The sequence below is a fragment of the Callionymus lyra genome, chromosome 16, assembly GCF_982586985.1.
Source record: "Callionymus lyra chromosome 16, fCalLyr1.hap1.1, whole genome shotgun sequence".
In the NCBI taxonomy this organism is placed as follows: domain Eukaryota; kingdom Metazoa; phylum Chordata; class Actinopteri; order Syngnathiformes; family Callionymidae; genus Callionymus; species Callionymus lyra.
This window is the reverse complement of record NC_141833.1, coordinates 17152893-17171329: the sequence shown is the minus strand read 5'-3', so window position 1 is coordinate 17171329 and position 18437 is coordinate 17152893. Positions and strand designations below refer to the sequence as shown.

The window sequence follows — 18437 nt, the reverse complement described above, 5'->3', positions numbered from 1 at the left end:
ATTTATTTCACTTCCTTTTCTTATGCAAATCAGGTACCTAATTTTTTAAATGTTATGTCATTAAGCTACTAGAAATCAACCTCCAGCACATTTTGAATCCATAACTCACAACATCCAGTGCAAACTGCGAAGACACACAACATTTCTGAAAGCTCACCATCGTTGTATTCCTTCTTTGAAACTAGTTGTAATGCTACAGTCCAAATCCAGGCACTACAAACTTTCCCTCACACTGATCTGATTGTGGTTCCTGTCCAGGCTTTCCATCGAGCAGGACATTTCGGCCGTACAGTAGAAAGTGAACCCGAACCCTTAACCCTGATGCGCTGCTATTAGGCAGTCCACTCACTCTTGAGATGCCCCAACTACTGCCATGTCCTTGCTATTTAATGTTCTACATGTACAGGACGGTACAACTCAGTAGACACTGGACCAGGATGGTCGGCACAGTAGACTGTAACAGCCATTAGTAGTGGGAAAGGGGCATGGGACTTTTTTTAGGAACTGCAGTGACCTTTAGTAGGTGTTCTTATTACAATTATTATTATGCTTGTTCTTTTATTTTCTGTGGAAGAGAGTCGATCTGGTTTCCTGTTTCCAATGACTCTCAACCAAACTCACACCACAAACTCACAAAGCCCACACGTGTTTCCATCTTCCTCGTGTAGCCCTCGTTGATTGAACAGCCTTCTTGATGATTAATGCAGGCATTAATAAGTCAACTACTCTTGTTTTTACTTTAGAGGTTACAGAGCCAAAGTACAGTCGCTGCTGGTACAGAAGTTATATGCTGTGTCCAAGTTGCCCGTTTTTTTTGGGCCAGTTTCTCTCAAAGTGGCTCTCTGACTGATGTCTGTGTTTAAACGTTGCTGATGCGAACACTCAGAGGAGCATCCCTGCCCCGCCCTCGCTCGTCCTCCCTGTAGTTCTGCTCAAGGCGGATCTTCTCTGGGTTAGAAGTCTCTTGGACCGTCGCCCCTCCGTTGCTTTGACATACATGTTTTGATCCCTCCGGTGTAAATAAGGGCATGGTTTTCATCTTGGCCACCTTGTCAAAAAAGGCAAAGTCTGCCACGTATTTCCCAGAAGTGGAGAGGGAGACGACGGGGGGGAACTCGTAGCCCCAGAGGATTTCATCAGGAAGATAGGATGTGCGAACTTGGCAGGTGGCGGAGGTCGGCTCAATTGTGGCACTCATGATGATGAGCAGCTCAAAGTCGGCCAACTCCGGGTCTGACCAACCTCCACCTAGTCCAGAACAGACAGTAGAGAAAGATAATGGGGTAAGTGGAAAACATGGATATTTTGGTTGTTTATTAGCAAACATCAAATTTGTGATTTAAAGTCAAACCCGCAAGAATCTGAGCCTTTTTTCCCCTGAGCACTCAAATCTGGCACTAAATCCAGAATATTCCCCTTTTGATGTACGGTCCACACAAGTTTGAATCTTTCGGAAAAAGAAGGGTCCCGGTTTTGGTACAGAAATACATAGATAGGAGGCACTTATGGTTGCCAAAACCAAGGTTCAACAAAAAAACAGCATGGCACATCTGTTGCAATCAGACACAGACGCAAAGAATCTTCAGGGTAATTTCTGTAAGAATTTTTGGTGGAACCAATGGGAGATACTGTCAATCCTCAGTCTAAACTCACCCTTTGCGGCCCAGGCCCTCAGCGGGCTGTTGTCGTCGATGACATGGTAGAACGTGAGGGGGAGGATAAGGAAGGGACTATCACTCGACGTGTCCACCTGGAAAGGCACGTTTCTCTGGTCAAGGCGAACTGTCTCCCCTTCCTTGGTCAGAGAGGATTGGAGCAACTTCCCAGTGACCTAAGAGGAATCAGAGAACTCTTAAAGGCTGCTCAAGAAATGATCCTTGATTGACAAACTTATCAAGAAATCACCTGACAACCAATGAGGAGACTCTTGCGCATGTTAGCCACTCGGATCATCAGACAGGGTCTCCCTTCATGTGTGGACACCACGGCGTGCTGGCTGAACTTCACTGTCTCGCCGCGCTTTTTTGGTCGAGCAACCTGGACAATAGCAGGTTGAATTACTGGTTTAACCAAGAATATTCCTGTTTTTATAGGATTAGATGTGCATCCAAATATTCCCAAAGCCCACCTGAAGATCCTTCCACAGTCAAGTTCAGTCATTGATTTGTTTATTTACCAACCAGTTCATGTTCCAGCATCATAAGGATAGTGGAGCTACCTGTAGTGCTGTGTGGTGTCACCCTTTTATGGAGCAGCATGTTCTTCAGTGCTGCTATGAATGACAGGCTGTCAGCTAGGTGTGCTCTGATCCCGTACTTCAGGGTCTGATTGAATCTCACATCACCTCTAGGTCATTATCAATGCAAGGCCAAAGCAAGGAAACTCCTGCTTGACTTCTACAACTGCTTGACTTCTACAATGCCAAGGTATCCTTCATGTAGCATATAGAGGACCTGTTCCCAATGCACTGGGAATCCCTTTGCAAAGCCCCCTTTGCCGTACAGGTATGGTTCCAGCAGACGAAGTCATGTTTGACCCAGTGGTAGGGTGTTAATTCCACCAGGAACTTTGCAAGTCGGTCCTTCCGGATGAAATTGCAAAGCTGGGTGATCACAGGGTTTTGAGAAACATAAATGAATAGAAATTGAATGAAGAATAAAGTAATATAATTATCTAAATGTCAAAAATGTTAGGCGGAGCATTGAAATAAGTGACAAAATAATGCCAAAAACAACTTCACTGAACATAAAATGTTCCGTTACCACTCTCCTCAGTCACCGCCATGTTTCTTTGTGACCTGCAGTGATCTATACCTTGGCCAGGAAGGTTCCGGTGATGAAGATTTCCATCAGCATGGTGAGGACCAGCTGGATGATGAGCAGGACGATGGCCGCCGGACACTCCTCAGTGATGCAGCGGAACCCGTACCCTATGGTGGTCTGCGACTCGAGGGAGAAGAGGAAGGCCCCGGTCAGTGACTGCATCTGCATCACACAAGGCGTGTGATTTGACGGCGGCTCGAACTCTGGAGGGCAGGGAGTTTAGGACATATCAGTGAGGTCAAGCAACTATTTTTTAATTCTTCAAAAAAAAGGATTCTCACCTAGCAGGTCTCCGTGCACCAGTGCCACCAGGTACCACAGCACCCCAAACAGGAACCAGGTCCCGGCAAATGTGGCAGTGAAGAGGAAGAACTTATAGCGCCACTGCATGTCCACGAACGTCGTCCAGAGGTCGCGCATATACAGAGCGCCACGGCCGCTGACGTGCTCGATACGGATGTTGCTGCGGCCATCTTTGGACAGAACTCGCCTTCTCTTTCTGAGTGCCACCCCACTGCCCGGAGTTCCGCCAAGGAGCGGCTTCAACACGTCCGTCTGGGTCTGAGAGTGGCAAACCTTCTGAGGTGAGGAGCTACGAGAAGATGGAGGTGTGGCAGACGTCATCTGTCAGAGGAGAGCAGGTTTATATTTTTGTTTTAATCTGTAGGTCCGAACAATACATAATTACCACAAACACAGCTGAACTACAAAAAAGGCTTCCTCTGACGTACACAAAAAGGCAAATACCAAAACACTTTGCAAACACAAAAACCCGCAATGGACCACACAGCATGTATGCTATAGTAGAGACACACACTGAGAACGTACACAAACATTAACCTACACAAAGACACAAGACTATGGACGAAGCAACAATCCCATAAACCCAAAACGTAAACTCCAAATCGCACACATCGCAAACTCTAACATGAAAACCCAACTATCACTCAAATGTTGAAGTCCTCCTCTCCAAGATGCAGTGAGTCATCATGACCAAGTTATTACTTTATAAAGTTCTTCCCCATCTGAATTCCCCAATCCCTTGCAGGTGAAGACTTCTGGGATTGATGACGCTGCATGGTAAACCTCGATGTTTGACCAATCACAAGAGAGTGGGTGTGGTTATTAAAAGGATCAGAACACTGAGTCGGTTCCGTCGCTCCAACACGACGTCGCTTCTGTCCCGGGTCTTATACTTTGCGTCGTGAAAGATGAACAATCCAGAGTGCGTAACGGGTCGTTTATTCGCCGCTTCAAGTCAAACAAAATACAAGCTTTCATTTACGATCGACCGGACACATGATCTCCCGGCGACTGTACAGATCAGTAGCCCCGGGCTGACTGGCCCCGAGCTGTAGAAACGTCGCTATATTTAAGGCAAATTTCCCGCCCAGGGGGTCGTCTCTTACCGACCAAATAGTTCTTTCAAGTTCCCTGTGTCACGATCACCCGCAGAGAGACATCCTAAATTGTTTTCTTGTAATCTAATCATTTAACTGTTCTCGGGCGGGGGTTATCTTCTCTTCCGTCTTCAGCCCTCCTTTCCCGGGTGTGTCTTGCTTCGTTCATTGATCTACAATTTAAGGTGTGATTTGCAGATAAACAGTTGTTTGAAATTACCGGTGTCGTATCTCTAATTCTGATCCCAGCTTGCCTCGAACCAGTTGTGAATCAGTCTGAGTGGAATGTTGATTTTGAATGTTTAGTCAAACGTTCCCGCTCTTAGATCAAGCGAGTAGTTTATAGTTTATATTTTGATTAACTTTTAGCATTAATTTAAGTATGGTGTATTCGTATATAATAATTTTAATCTGACATTATGGCAAACAACATATAATGTCCAGAAAGACAAGGCATTTTCAGTGGGTGGGTGCTTAAGATAATTTCAATGAAAAGAGAATTTTGTACAAACAGACACACACTTCTAACACATTAGTTGCCCTTTAAAAAGACACACAATAAAATCCACACAATGATGACTCACTTTAAAAAACATGAATTTCAAAACCTAAATCTATAGAATTCAGACGGTAAAGCTGAACACATTTAAAAGTCACACAGAGAAACATCTACATATTGTGGTAAGTTCAGGCAGATGTGGGTGTTAGTTCCAGTTCTCTTTAACTGAAACCGTCCTAAACCACTTCCTTTTTTACAGACTTCTTGTTAAAGAAGTTATTTCTGGAGTAATCTGTTTTTCGAGTTATGGGTGGATGATTAATTTGTCTTCAAATAAACAGATTGTGAATCATCATATACTAGTGAGCAAATGATAGAATTAAGTTTATATTTACGTTGACATTATTTGTCGATTTAAAATCATTTAAATAGAATCTGGAAAGAAACCAGGACTTGTGTAGAATAAACATTTAAAAGAACACGAGCTCAGAGTGAGAACTCAGCTTGAATGTCTGAAGACAGACCTTCACTGTATCGTCCGGTCTCAGCGGAGAAACGATCACAGATAAAACAAGAACGTCCTACAAGACGGAAGCTTGAGAGAGTCGAGTTAAGACCAAAAACATTGACCTTTAACCAGATAAAATCGTTGCTGTTGATTCGTGGAAACCTGAGAAGGATGAGAAAGTTCAGAAATCAACGGGTTCCTCATCCGGTGGAACAGTCTTTGTGCAACTGAGCTGAGCCGGAAGGCAGATCTCACCCTACATCATTCAAACGCCAAAATTGAGGTCACCAAAGTGTTGTCATCTGAAAGAGACTCTCCTCATCCAGGTGAGAGTAAAAATCCCCTGGAAAAAAGACAGCTTAATCTTTTGGCTCAGCTCTTATTTTCTTAACAAGAAACCTTGGTCTTAAATAATCCATACTTTTTTTTTACATTTTCTTGTAATTTAACAAGGAAGAACAAGTCTAGCTACACGTTTATTTGAAATATTTCCATGTTTTAATACATCTTAAATAATTAAATAGTAAGGATTATCTTGCGCCCTCTGGTGGATACTTGCAACATAAGGTATATTTTACCTGAGTAACTTGACTCAGAGAAATGGTCTCAAACGTTAACACTAAGAAAGAGTCTGCAGTCGCACATCTTCACCACAAAAGGGCGTTGAAGGAGGAAGTTTACGTTTCACATTCGTTCCGATGACTCAAAAAAAGTTGTTGCGTAACGGAATCTGCATTAATTGTTGAGGGGCGAGCCCCTTTAAAGCCTCGTAATTACAAAACACCATTCAGGACTTCACAGTTGGCTGATATTTACCCCCCACACACACACACACAAACAGACACACACACAAACAGACGCACAAACACACACTTTGACTACAAATGGACCGACCTCTCAAAAGTGCATTCATCCCACTTGCGACGCCACAACTAGTTGAATATGTATAAATGATCGCATTATTTTTTACTTCTATTTTTCACTAAATCGATTTCTCCTTTTCTTTCTTTTTACTCTCCTCTTTGGCCCTCCATCCTTCGCTCGCTCCGTGTACACAGGAATGCTTTGTTGGTGTCACAGATAAAAGAGACAAAAGATGCCATTGACAAAAACCACGGCCATATTGTGAGTGTGTGTGAGTGCACAATTATTCAAGAAAGAGTGGATAACTATACATGACAGAGGGATGAGAGAAAAGGAAAATAGAGAGAAGAGAAGAGAGGAAGGAGACAAAAAGATCTAGTTAGTATTCTAGAGTGAAGCGTAATCCCTTCCTTCACAAACACACACACACACACACACCTGGCTCCTTGCACCCATTATTCCTTCTCTTCCCTTAAAAGGTTCCCCCCCATTTGGGAAAGTTAAACATTTTGGAATAGAGCTGCAAAGTGGAAGGGACTCACCAGCAGACAAAAAAAATATTAATTGAAAAAAAAATTGAAATTACAATTCAGGCAAAAGATTTGGGAACTTTTTTTCAGTTTCTTAAAGTGTGACACTGTGGTTGAAAGGGCTCGAAGTAAAGAGCCTCCTCATACCTGAAAACAGATTGTGAACGTATCTAAGGCAGCAGATGGCTTTTATGTCGGCCATAAACTTGGACTAAGGGCAGCTGGACCGTTGGACACTTGTTTGTTCTTCCATCTATGATAGCTATATAAAGTAGATACATAGACTTTATTAATCCCTCTGGGGACCAAAGTTCAAGGCATGACAAAGTGCAAATATGAAGAACAAAGATCGAGGAAATAAAACGAAAAAAAGGATAAACATCGAATAACAAAGTCAGAATTAAACAATCTAATAGCAAGAGGAATGAATGTGTCCCTGAGTCTATTAGTGTTGCATCATGGGAGGAGCAGCTGTGCTCCATCTGCTTCTCTGCTCACTGACGACAGTTTAGAGAGGATGATGTCATCATCCATGACGGACAGTAGTTTGTCCAGTGATCTCCTCTCAGCAACTGTCACCAGTGAGTCCAGCTTCAACCACAGAGCCCTCCTGATCAACCTGTTGTAACTCCTCCTGGACACGTTCACTTTGTACCACAGGGGTTTCAATTTATGAAGATTTATCTCACGTATGCAAGGCCGGGTCGCACTACCTACAAAGGGGAAGAAATGAATTTGGCAGGAGGATTTTCTTGGAGTACCAAAGAGGGTTGGAGTTCCAAGGGTCACCCCAAAACCATACCCTCTATGGTTTGGGGTGACCCTTGGAAAATTACTTCTAAAGCCAAATATTTTGACTTTCACAAACCTTCACCTCACATCCTGTCTCGAGACGGCCCGAGTAGGTTCCTAATATGAGTGAGTTGACACAATCAGGATCCAAGAGATCGCCACACGACGCTTCACATCCTCTAAAAAACAATGATATATCCTACTTGGTCAGGTGTAAGACATCGGTCCAAATGTGTGATTGTACCTAAACAACGCCGATCCCTACTGGGTAACGCGAAATCAGAGGCTTTCGGCAGAAGTTACACGTTACAAATGGCCTCAACTGACTCGTTCTAACACAAAGAATCATTGACTCTATTTTGAGTCACTACAAGACGACTCGATGTGCTTGGAAAGGGAACCGGTCCCTCGCCAATGACCACCTCTTGCACCCACGGTTTGGAGCGCGAAAAGGTCCTAGATGAGCGAAATGAAAAACCGCCTAAGAGAGTTGAGGGGGTGACTGGACCATGAGATGGACCTGCAGATAAAAGGAACTGCTAGAGCTTCACGTATTGTTTCTATAGTTAGAGACACTAGACCTGTACAGTCAAGAACAAGACCTTCACAATCACTTTAGGAAGCTAATGGCGGGACAATTTTACTCAATGTATGAAGATAGCCTTAAGTGACTCAAACTGCTCAAATGTTTAAATTCTATGTGGGTTCCTCGCAGGTGTCGGAAGATAGGCGGACTGAAACATGTTATGAGTCCTTTCAGCCTTGAACAGGAAACCAGTAGATGCACACTTCCTGTGGTTTTAAAAAAGTTTAAAGTTGCAAGATACAAGATACAAGACCACATCACGTGTGTCACCAGACTCAAGCAATGTGACAAAGATTCTCATGACAAGCTCCTTATTTAGCACCATCAAGTGAGCCCATTTAGGGAACACAAAATTAAGGGAACAAAAAGCAAAAGCATTATATGACACGTAGAAACTGTGACCCACAAAAAGTTTTTTTCTTTTTCTTCTAAGATTTGCAAGGTACGTAAATGAACACAGGCAGCCAACAAAACACAAGCCTATTTATTACACACTTAATATCACCAAAAAGAATGTGTGAACAAAAAATGCATACAAACAAAGTAGAGACTACTTGAAAAAACACACGGTAAAATGATAAAAACAAGAAATAAAAGTAGTCTCCTTTTTTTTTTTTCAAACTACTCGCACAAAACAAAACTCGTAAAAAAAACATACACCAAGAGCCTCATGGCAAGAGCCTTGAAAACAAGAGCCCGATGTCACTGTGGTTGTCAATGAAGGAAAACCGGTGAAAGTAAATGGAAATAAAAGGTTAAGGGTTTTTTCAAATGTAGCCATTAGCGCAACAATGCTATATGGCTACATTTTTGGGTGCCGCTCCAGTTGCTAAATCAAGTTCGAAACCAACTTTTCTCTCGGCAAACACTCGAGTCAACCGTCGGGGTATCCGGGTCAGAGTTTTGCGTTTGTCGCGCTGGAAAGTGGTTTTCTTACCTTCCAGCCGAACCTGAGCGACTCGAGAGAAGCTTCAGCGTTTCCTCCACATGTCACTCGTCGACGTGCGACTCGGATCAGGAGGCGAGTCAGGAGTCGCAGGTTCTTCCCGAAAAGCGACAGGACTCGTCTTTATAAGCGGCATCTCTCTCTCCCGCTCTTTCTCCGGGTCGCTCTCCCGCCTGGTCGTGTCCGGCTCACGTTTTTTTGTTTTTTTTTTCTTCTCGCTGAAACAACCGCCTCAATTAAAGGAGGTTTTTTACATTTCAATCGAGGCTCCACGTGCGCACGCACATGTTTGGGGCCTTCTGTGCACGCTCTGCTGCTGTAACCCCAATACGCCAGCTCTTGCCGCACACACTCACACAGACGCAGGCTTTCGGGGGGTCCCACAGAGCCCCCTATTCATGAGCCGGGCACCCTGCGTTTTTTCCAAGAGCGCCTGAACGCAGCGTCCTGAAACACAAGAGAGGAACATTCGTGAGGTGAATTTGAGCCTCCGAGAGGTGACCAAGCATTTCTCTGAGAAGACGACGCTTTTCTCTCCTTCACCGAGGAAACGCTGTGTGTTTCTTTGTGTTCATAGAAAAAACAAGAGACTCAAAAATATGTTATATAAATATGTTATATTTTAGGAAAACACTGAAGGCAAACACACCACTTTCACATCTATGAAGAACGATAAATGACTTATGTATGAATAAATGTGAAAAATGTATAAATAAATGTATAAATACCAGTTTACATATGAATACACGTTTTGGCATTTATACATTTTGACATTTTTTTTATACATTTATACATTTATTTATACATTTTTTCGTTGTCTGTATGCAAAATAAGGTCTAATGAAGTGATTAATTACAGCCTTGGATCAACTACCACTGCCTTGAGAGCATCACGTGTTCATCACACGTTCATCTTAGCTTCACAGCTAACTTTGGAAAGTCCTGGGAAGATGGACCGTGTCCATGCTATTGCTCATAATGTATGATCTCATATAGATGTGAATTAGATCAACTCACAATACAGTGTGTAATGTATTTAGTTGTACAGCGTTTATGTTCGTATGTGAGTTTTGTGAACCTGAGTTATTCATTTCTTGCACAGCTGGGTGAGGAAACCACAAAGTAATATCTCTCAAGTCCAACAACTCGTATACATACTCAGGTGTCAACTATGTGAGAATATAAACAATTTAACGGTGGGTTAAAGTGTTATGTTTGGAGTTTACGGAGGTCCGTGAAGGCATCGCGTGTCGCTAATTGTTGCTAATTTCAAAGTAAATAGATATATGCATCACGTTGAGATTAAAAAAAAAATTGTGAGCTGGTGCAATAACTGAGAGACTTTTTTCACTAGGGTCGTGGTTGTTGTAAAAAAAAAATCCGTCTCATGCGCTTGAACAACACGGACAACTTATCAAGTTTGTTTGCTAAGATTTCAGAAAAGACTCTTCGTTCAGCGTCGATGCTTTAGACCAGTTTCTGCAGGAGCGACAGTTTTGAGATCGACATCAGTTGCTTTAGTTTGTTTCGCCTGTTTAACCAATCACTGCCTTAGACTGATGTTCGACCCGCCTACTTTATTTAGATATGGGCAACAAAATGACAAAATGTATAAACGACAAAGTGTGTATTTATACGTGAAATAGCTTCTTCTTTGACAAGAATTAAATCAGAAGTCATTTATTTATTTTGACATTTTGTCATATTGATATTTATCCAAACATTTATTTATACATTTATATATTTTGTTACGTATTTATACATTTATTAATACATTTATTTATACATTTTGAAATGTATTTATGCATACATCATTTATTGTCCTTCATACACATCAACTATACAAAAGCACAAACACAAAATACATTTTGTTAATGTGTAAGACAAATCTCGTTGACGTATTTTGTGAGTCTGTGTGTGTCTTCTTGTGTGTAGTAGTCACCGTAAAAACATCAAAACATAAGGGAAAGAACGACACAAAGAATCACACAAAGATGTTAAACACTTTAAAAAATACCCAAAAATGTGGTAAATAAACACCAAAAATATTTAAAAGATAATAATTATAAATAAATGTGTGCGAGAAAGTCTTTTAACGCGCAAGAATGACCAACACTACCAAAAGAAATGTACAAATTAAACAGAAAACACATGAAAATACGCAAAAAAAGAATTCTCTTGTAACATTGAAAAATCTTGAACGTTTTCGACCAAGACTGTTGACGCCTTTTGTGTGTGTGTGTGTGTGTGTGTGTGTGTGTGTGTGTGTGTGTGTGTGTGTGTGTGTGTGTGTGTGTGTGTGTGTGTGTGTGTGTGTGTGTGTGTGTGTGTGTGTGTGTGTGTGTGTGTGTGTGTGTGTAAGTAAGTAAGTAAGTAATATTTATTTATATAGCGCTTTTCGAGACCAGGGCCACAAAGCGCTTTAACAATCAAAACAATACTCAAAACAGTACATACTTCAAAGATCAAGACAACACCAAGAACAACACAGGAGTTCGAGAAATTCAAGGAAAAGCCTGAATAAATAGAAACGTCTTAAGATGTTTCTTAAAGGAGTCAGTAGATCCATCAAGCGCAAAGAGAGAGGAAGATCGTTCCAAAGCTTAGGAGCAACAGCCTGAAAAGATTTCTCTCCTCTGGTCCTGAGCCGTGTGCGTGGAACCATAAGTAGATTCTGATCCACAGACCTCAGAGACCGAGCTGGGGTGTAAGTCTGGATCAGATCAGTGATGGAAGGAGGAGCCTGACCATGAATAGCTCTGAAAGTAAGAACCAGAATTTTAAAGTTGATCCTGAAAGAAACTGGAAGCCAGTGAAGAGTTTTAAGGACCGGAGAAATGTGAGTTCTTCTACTAGAGCAGGTCAGAATTCTCGCTGCAGAGTTCTGAATCAACTGCAGGCGAGACAGATCCTTCTTGTTAAGACATGAAAACAAACTGTTACAATAGTCCAGACGAGAAGAAACAAACGCATGGATTACAAGCTCCAGATCATGTTGTGACAACATTTTCCTAAGTTTAGAGATTTTTCTCAGTTGAAGGAAACAGTTTCTGGTCAGTTTTCTGCAGTGTTGAACAAGAGACATGTCTTTATCAAATACAACACCCAGGTTTCTCAGGCTCAGTTTGACAGACTGACCTAAGTCACCCAAGTACTGACTCAACCCTGGAATCGTATCATCAGGAGCAATCACCAGAGTTTCAGTTTTGTCCACATTTAGCTGCAGAGTGTTTTCACTCAGCCATTGTTTGATTTCTAGCAAACAATTGACTAAGCTGTTCAGCCTCTGGGGCTCAGTTGGGTCAAAAGAGCAGTAGAGCTGGATGTCATCAGCAAAAATGTGATAAGAAACATCTGGAAATCTCTGAATGATTTTACCAAGGGGAATCAAGTACAGCAAAAACAATAAAGGACCCAGAACAGAACCTTGAGGGACTCCACACAACAGATCTGCCGATTCAGACCTCATTTGATTGGCAGATACACTAAAACTGCGCCCAGAAAGGTAAGATGAGAACCATTCTAACACAGACCCAGACAGTCCCACTTCATCCCTTAGTCTTCTCAGCAGTGTGTGTGTGTGTGTGTGTGTGTGTGTGTGTGTGTGTGTGTGTGTGTGTGTGTGTGTGTGTGTGTGTGTGTGTGTGTGTGTGTGTGTGTGTGTGTGTGTGTGTGTGTGTGTGTGTGTGTGTGTGTGTGTGTGTTCTCTATTCCACAAAAAACACCAAAAGATTTACAACATAAAATACACAACTGACAGATAGAATAAACTGAAACTGACACACGCAAAAACAGAGAATAACCTATTTACACAAACACATGACCAACACTACAACAACTCACTTTTGTGAGTCTGTGTGTGTTTCTGTGATGTCAAATAAATAGTGCGTAGTTATGAGGGTCGAGATGTAGTCAAAAAAGAAAAAACACCATGACACAAAATCCAACACAAAGTTGTTCACACATCAAAAACACCCCAAAAGTTGACGAAAACTATGAAAAGATGTAAGTCTGTTAATGCACAAGAATGACCAACACAACTAAAAAAAACGCATAAAGTATTTCTTCAAGTGAATACATCTGAAAGTACTACTACACAAAATTGTTTGTGTTTTGATTGAAGCTAATATGTTTTGAAATCTGTTGTCACGTGTCGTCTTGTGAGTCTGTGTCCGGGTTTTTTGTGTTTTTTTGTTTGTGTCCAGCATGTGAGCAAGATGTTGATGAGAAGAAGAATCAGCTGCTTAATACTTCCTCTCCTTTGTGTGTGTGTGTGTGTGTGTGTGTGTGTGTGTGTGTGTGTGTGTGTGTTCAGGGGTCAATAAGTTCTCTTGGCCAACTCCGGTGTTGTTAGTCTCACCTCTGCTTTTCTCACGTGTATCTTTCATCCCCTTTCTCGTCTCCATCCTTGTCACCTTCCTCATCTCCTCCATCGCCTCCTGTCTTTCCTAGTCTCTTTCCTCGTCCCGTTCCTCGTCCTCTTCCTCCTCTCCTATCCAAAAAGCGATTTTCCTTTTTTAAACTGGAATCTAGTTTATTTATTTGCTCAAAATGACGATTAATGATCAATTCTTCCCTTATTAACCTATTCGTTCAAATTATGTGTTTATAAAAAAAAAAAACTTTATTTTAATCTGATTTAATAACGTATTCATCAATAACTAGGTTCATTTTTTTAAGAATTTATGACTTTTTATACTTTTTAACATATTTCGCATAGAAGCCACTAGAGGGGGCTAAGAACGCGCGAACAACGCTGTTATTCTAATTCTAACACAAAATAAACCAATATTTGGTTGTTGTTGGGTTTTTTTTCGGACTAAATCTTAAAACCATCTTCTTAAAAATAGGCAGCGCTTTTGCGTTTCATAGCAACAACCGTAGAATAAATAAGAGAACAAATATACATTTATTTTTTAAGCGACAGGTCATCGTTATGACCCGGAAGAACAAAAATTAAAGAAACCCGCAGAAACTTCTCAATTGTCAAAAACCTATAAATGAATAAAGAAACGATTTAAAAATGACAAACGGTTCGTTGAAGGAGAAATAATAGGCTGCACCTCACAGTTTCTCCAGCAGGTGGCAGTAGATGACAAATATCGACTTATCTACCTGATGAGCCTCGGGAAGGTTTTTTGGCTGACCTTGAATTAGAGGTCAGTGATGGAGGGTTTCAAGGAATTTACCATTTAAAAAAAAGAGTTACATCAAAGTTTCTGTTTTCAATTCCTTATAAATAAAGTTTGAATGTTTGGTGTGAAACCTGTTGGTCGTTACTTTGTGTCAACACACGAGTGTGTGAATACAAAACGCTTGTTACATAACACTGAGAAACCACAACACTGGCGGCTCTGTGCTGACACACACACACACACACACACACACACACACACACACACACACACACACACACACACACACACACACACACACACACACACACACACACACTTTTAAAATGTGACACCTTTGACAAACTTGGAACAAAACTTTTGTTTCACAATCCTAATTCTATATAAATAAATTTAAAAAAGTGTCTAAAAGCTCAGAGACACACAGAACATCATCGTTGGCATACAAAGAAATTTGCAAATGTAGACAGAGAAAGATAGAAAGACAGATAGAGAGATAGATAAGGAAAACGTTTATATATATATATATATATATATATATATATATACGTATATATATATATATATATTATAATGTTTTATTTATTGTAATTATTTATATTTTAATTAAATAGTTTTGACTCATTTATTATTATTGGGGGGTTTTTTTTATCTTATATCCTTACAAAGTGTTTCAATAATATATATAAATATATATATGTATATAATATATTATAAATATTTTTTTATTTATTATTATGATTAATTATTTTTAAGTTATTATTTTAGTTTGATTAATTATTATAATTATTTGTATCGTTTTTATAATCATTTTAATTATTGCTTTTATTTTTTTATTTTGTAATACGTGTACCGAATATTCTAAAGTAATCCTAAAACATATATAATAAAGGAATATCAAATGATTTTAAAATTAATTTCCTGCTCAAATTACAATAAAGATTATTTTCCTCTTGGTGTAGCCATTAGCACCAATGTTCTCTGGCTAACGTTAGCGTAGCATCATTTGCTGATGCTCTGAGGTGAAGTTTGAGCTGAAATACTTTCTCCCGTTAATCACTTCAACTCGAGGATTTTTGGGGTCGAGGTCTCGGGAGCGAAACCTCTCGTTAAAAAAAAAAAAAGGCTCATGGGCAGCGTCGGACCTTGAATCTTGTGATTCTCTGATCTGATCCGCGGAGGTCATGCCCGCGTCACATGACGCCGCCGGACCGCACGGATGCTCGACGACCTCCGTGAACCTGTGACGATCGACCACAACGGCTTCCTTGTTCGTGACTTCCCATCAGCCACCTTGATGCGATTACACGGACCGCAACACCTGAAATTGCATTCTGGGACGTCAAGCTGGGCTATTGCAAGCGTCAGGTTGCTAGTTTGGATCCAAGCAAGGGGGGGGATGTAGCATGTGGTCAGGTGACTACTTTTTTAAACCGACAAAATAGTTTCAAGAGTAGCCATTAGCCCAGTCATGGGGAAAGTAGGGCCACGTGTGAAATAAAAGATAATGACTTCAGGGGTTTTGTTTTTAGGGGATTTTTGTGACCCTGAAAAACATTTAAGATAGTTGATAGTTAATAGTTAATAGTTGAACAAAGTGTAAATGTATAAACGTTAGATAAGAAACAATAAAATGATCATTTTTTAGCATGTTTAGCTTAATTTTATTAAATTATTTTTAACTTTTGTGTCCTTTATTTTTTGCTTGATGGCCCCTCACAACAGCCACTTCATAAATTGTGGCCCTGAAAAATATTTAAGAAAATATAAAACCATAGTTGAACAAAGTGCAAATGTATAAACGTTAGATAAGAAAACAATAAAATGATAACTTTTAGCATGTTTAGCTTAATTTTATTCGATTATTTTAAACTTTTCTGTCCTTTATTTTTTGCTTGATGGCCCCTCACAACAGCCACTTCATAAATTGTGGCCCCTGAAGAAAATTGAAGAATGTTTTTAAGCCAATGCTAGCAAACCTCCAGTTGCTAAATGTCTTCTTTTTTTCCGTAAACTAAATGACAAAACAGAAATTAAAGATTTAATTATCAGTTACAATCACCCCATGATTACAGTTAAAGGGCCACATGTGGCCCCACCCCGGGGGTCAGGTCTGTGTGTTCAGGTTCAGTAATGTGTTATTACTCAAAGTTATTATAATTTTAACAAAAATGCAAGGTGTCGTGACCGTCAGCTTGACTTTTGTAGATAAAGTTTTGTTTTGAATCGTTCAGCCGAGTCAGATTTTCAAAGTTAAAGTCTCAGAGGAATTTGGTGAGAAAAAAAAAATGTTCTCACTCCCACAAAAACATCTGTGTCTTCACATAAAAACACGGAAGGTACGCTGACGCTGACCCTCCCCCACGACTACCGAGGACAGAGTGACCTGTGAGAAAATAACCCCCGAATGAAACAACCTCGTCTTTAACCATTTCGCCTGAAGACGGAAAATAGAAGACGCTGTGATTTTGTCTTTTTTTATTCATTTTTATTATCTAAGTTCTACCTATGACTGACTTTCTTATTTTTACACTATTCTTGGGGTTGTTTTTTTTAACTATCAATAATTTTTCAGTCGTCCAGCTATACTCAGAGTAGAACATGTTTTTACATCTGTTTTTGGTGTCACTTTGGTGGTTTTTTTATGCTTTTATTTTATTTTTAATTCTATAATTTGGTCCCTTTTTTTCGATTGTTGTTTTAAAGTTTTTACTGATAAATTTCCCTCACAATTACTGACGTCTATCAGGGTTTTTTCTTTCACGTAGTTTTTTTTCCCCCTTTAACGCTAGGGATCGTCAACAAATTATCATTCTGAGGAAAGTATACGTAACAAATGTATTTTTAAATGCAGTGTGAAGTACAAAATGAAAACAAAAGGTTACATCTGAGGGAGTACCTCGATCCAACCACTGGTTTGAGTGAATTTCCCAAAACTTCTGGAAGCTATTAAAGAAAAAAAATTCACAAACTTTCAATTATTTAAAAAAAAACATTAGAAAAAACAGTAAAGAAATCTAGAGTGGAAAAATTAAACTAAATATTCATCTCATCTGGGCGAGCACAATGACATCACACCTCTTTTGAATTTTATATATATACATATATATATATATATATATATATACTGTACAAAACAGTGTTGAATCATCGCATGAGATGCACTTTGAGTGAAAACACTTTGCAGCTAAATGTGGACAAAACTGAAACTTTGGTTATTGCTCTTGATGATAAGGTTCCAGGGTTGAGTCAGTACTTGGGTGACTTAGGTCAGTCTGTCAAACTGAGCCTGAGAAACCTGGGTGTTGTATTTGATAAAGACATGTCTCTTGTTCAACACTGCAGAAAACTGACCAGAAACTGTTTCCTTCAACTGAGAAAAATCTGTAAACTTAGGAAAATGTTGTCACAACATGATCTGGAGCTTATAATCCATGCGTTTGTTTCTTCTCGTCTGGACTATTGTAACAGTTTGTTTTCATGTCTTAACAAGAAGGATCTGTCTCGCCTGCAGTTGATACAAAACTCTGCAGCGAGAATTCTGAGCCGCTCTAGTAGAAGAACTCACATTTCTCCGATCCTTAAAACTCTTCACTGGCTTCCAGTTTCTTACAGGATCAACTTTAAAATTCTGGTTCTTACTTTCAGATCTATTCATGGTCAGACCTTCCATCAGTGAATTGATCCAGCCTTACACCCCAGCTCGGGCTCTGAGGTCTGTGGATCAGAATCTACTTATGGTTCCTCGCACACGGTTCAGGACCAGAGGAGAGAAATCCTTCCAGACTGTTGCTCCTAAGCTTTGGAACGATCTTCCTCTCTCTTTGTGTTTGATGATCTACTGACTCCTTCAAGAAACATCTTAAGACCTTTTTATTTGTTCAGGCTTTTCCTTGATTTTCTGGAACTCCTGTTGTGTTATCAGTTTTATCTTGACCTTTAAAGTATATACTTTATTGAATATTGTTTTGATTGTTTAAGCCCTTTTCACCTTGGTCTAGAAAAGCGCTATACAAATAAAAATTACTTACTTACTTTCTAAAAAAAATTTATATGGCGACTTTCATCAAAATGATCATTTGTTGACGATCCCTAACAGATGAATCGTCTTTAATTTCCAACTACTAATTTCCACTTTTTAACCACGACTATCAAACTGACGTTTGTTCTCACTAACCAGGAGCAGATACGAGAATCGAGCGTCACCTCAAAAATTATCTCATTTCTCGTCATTTCTCGTCATTCTCTCTCTTCTCCGGGACTTGAACGCACCGCGCCTGCGCATTACCCAATAGGATGTGGCCAGGAGAGAGAGAGTCGTGGGGGGGAGAGAGAGGGGGGAAAGAGAGGGGGGAG

The 18437-nt window shown here is 40.2% G+C and overlaps 1 protein-coding gene across 1 annotated transcript; it reads right to left on the bottom strand.

Annotated features, from left to right (window-relative positions):
• Positions 1-377: 377 nt before the first annotated feature.
• Positions 378-9051, bottom strand: LOC148063993 (ATP-sensitive inward rectifier potassium channel 10-like). Its single transcript, XM_087810482.1, has 6 exons — positions 8939-9051; positions 3104-3446; positions 2814-3025; positions 1906-2037; positions 1654-1831; positions 378-1248 (listed from the first exon to the last, which is right to left on the bottom strand). Exons 2-6 carry the CDS (start codon positions 3444-3446, stop codon positions 860-862), a joined length of 1254 nt encoding a protein of 417 aa, XP_087666608.1. The 5' UTR covers positions 8939-9051; the 3' UTR covers positions 378-859.
• Positions 9052-18437: the final 9386 nt, after the last annotated feature.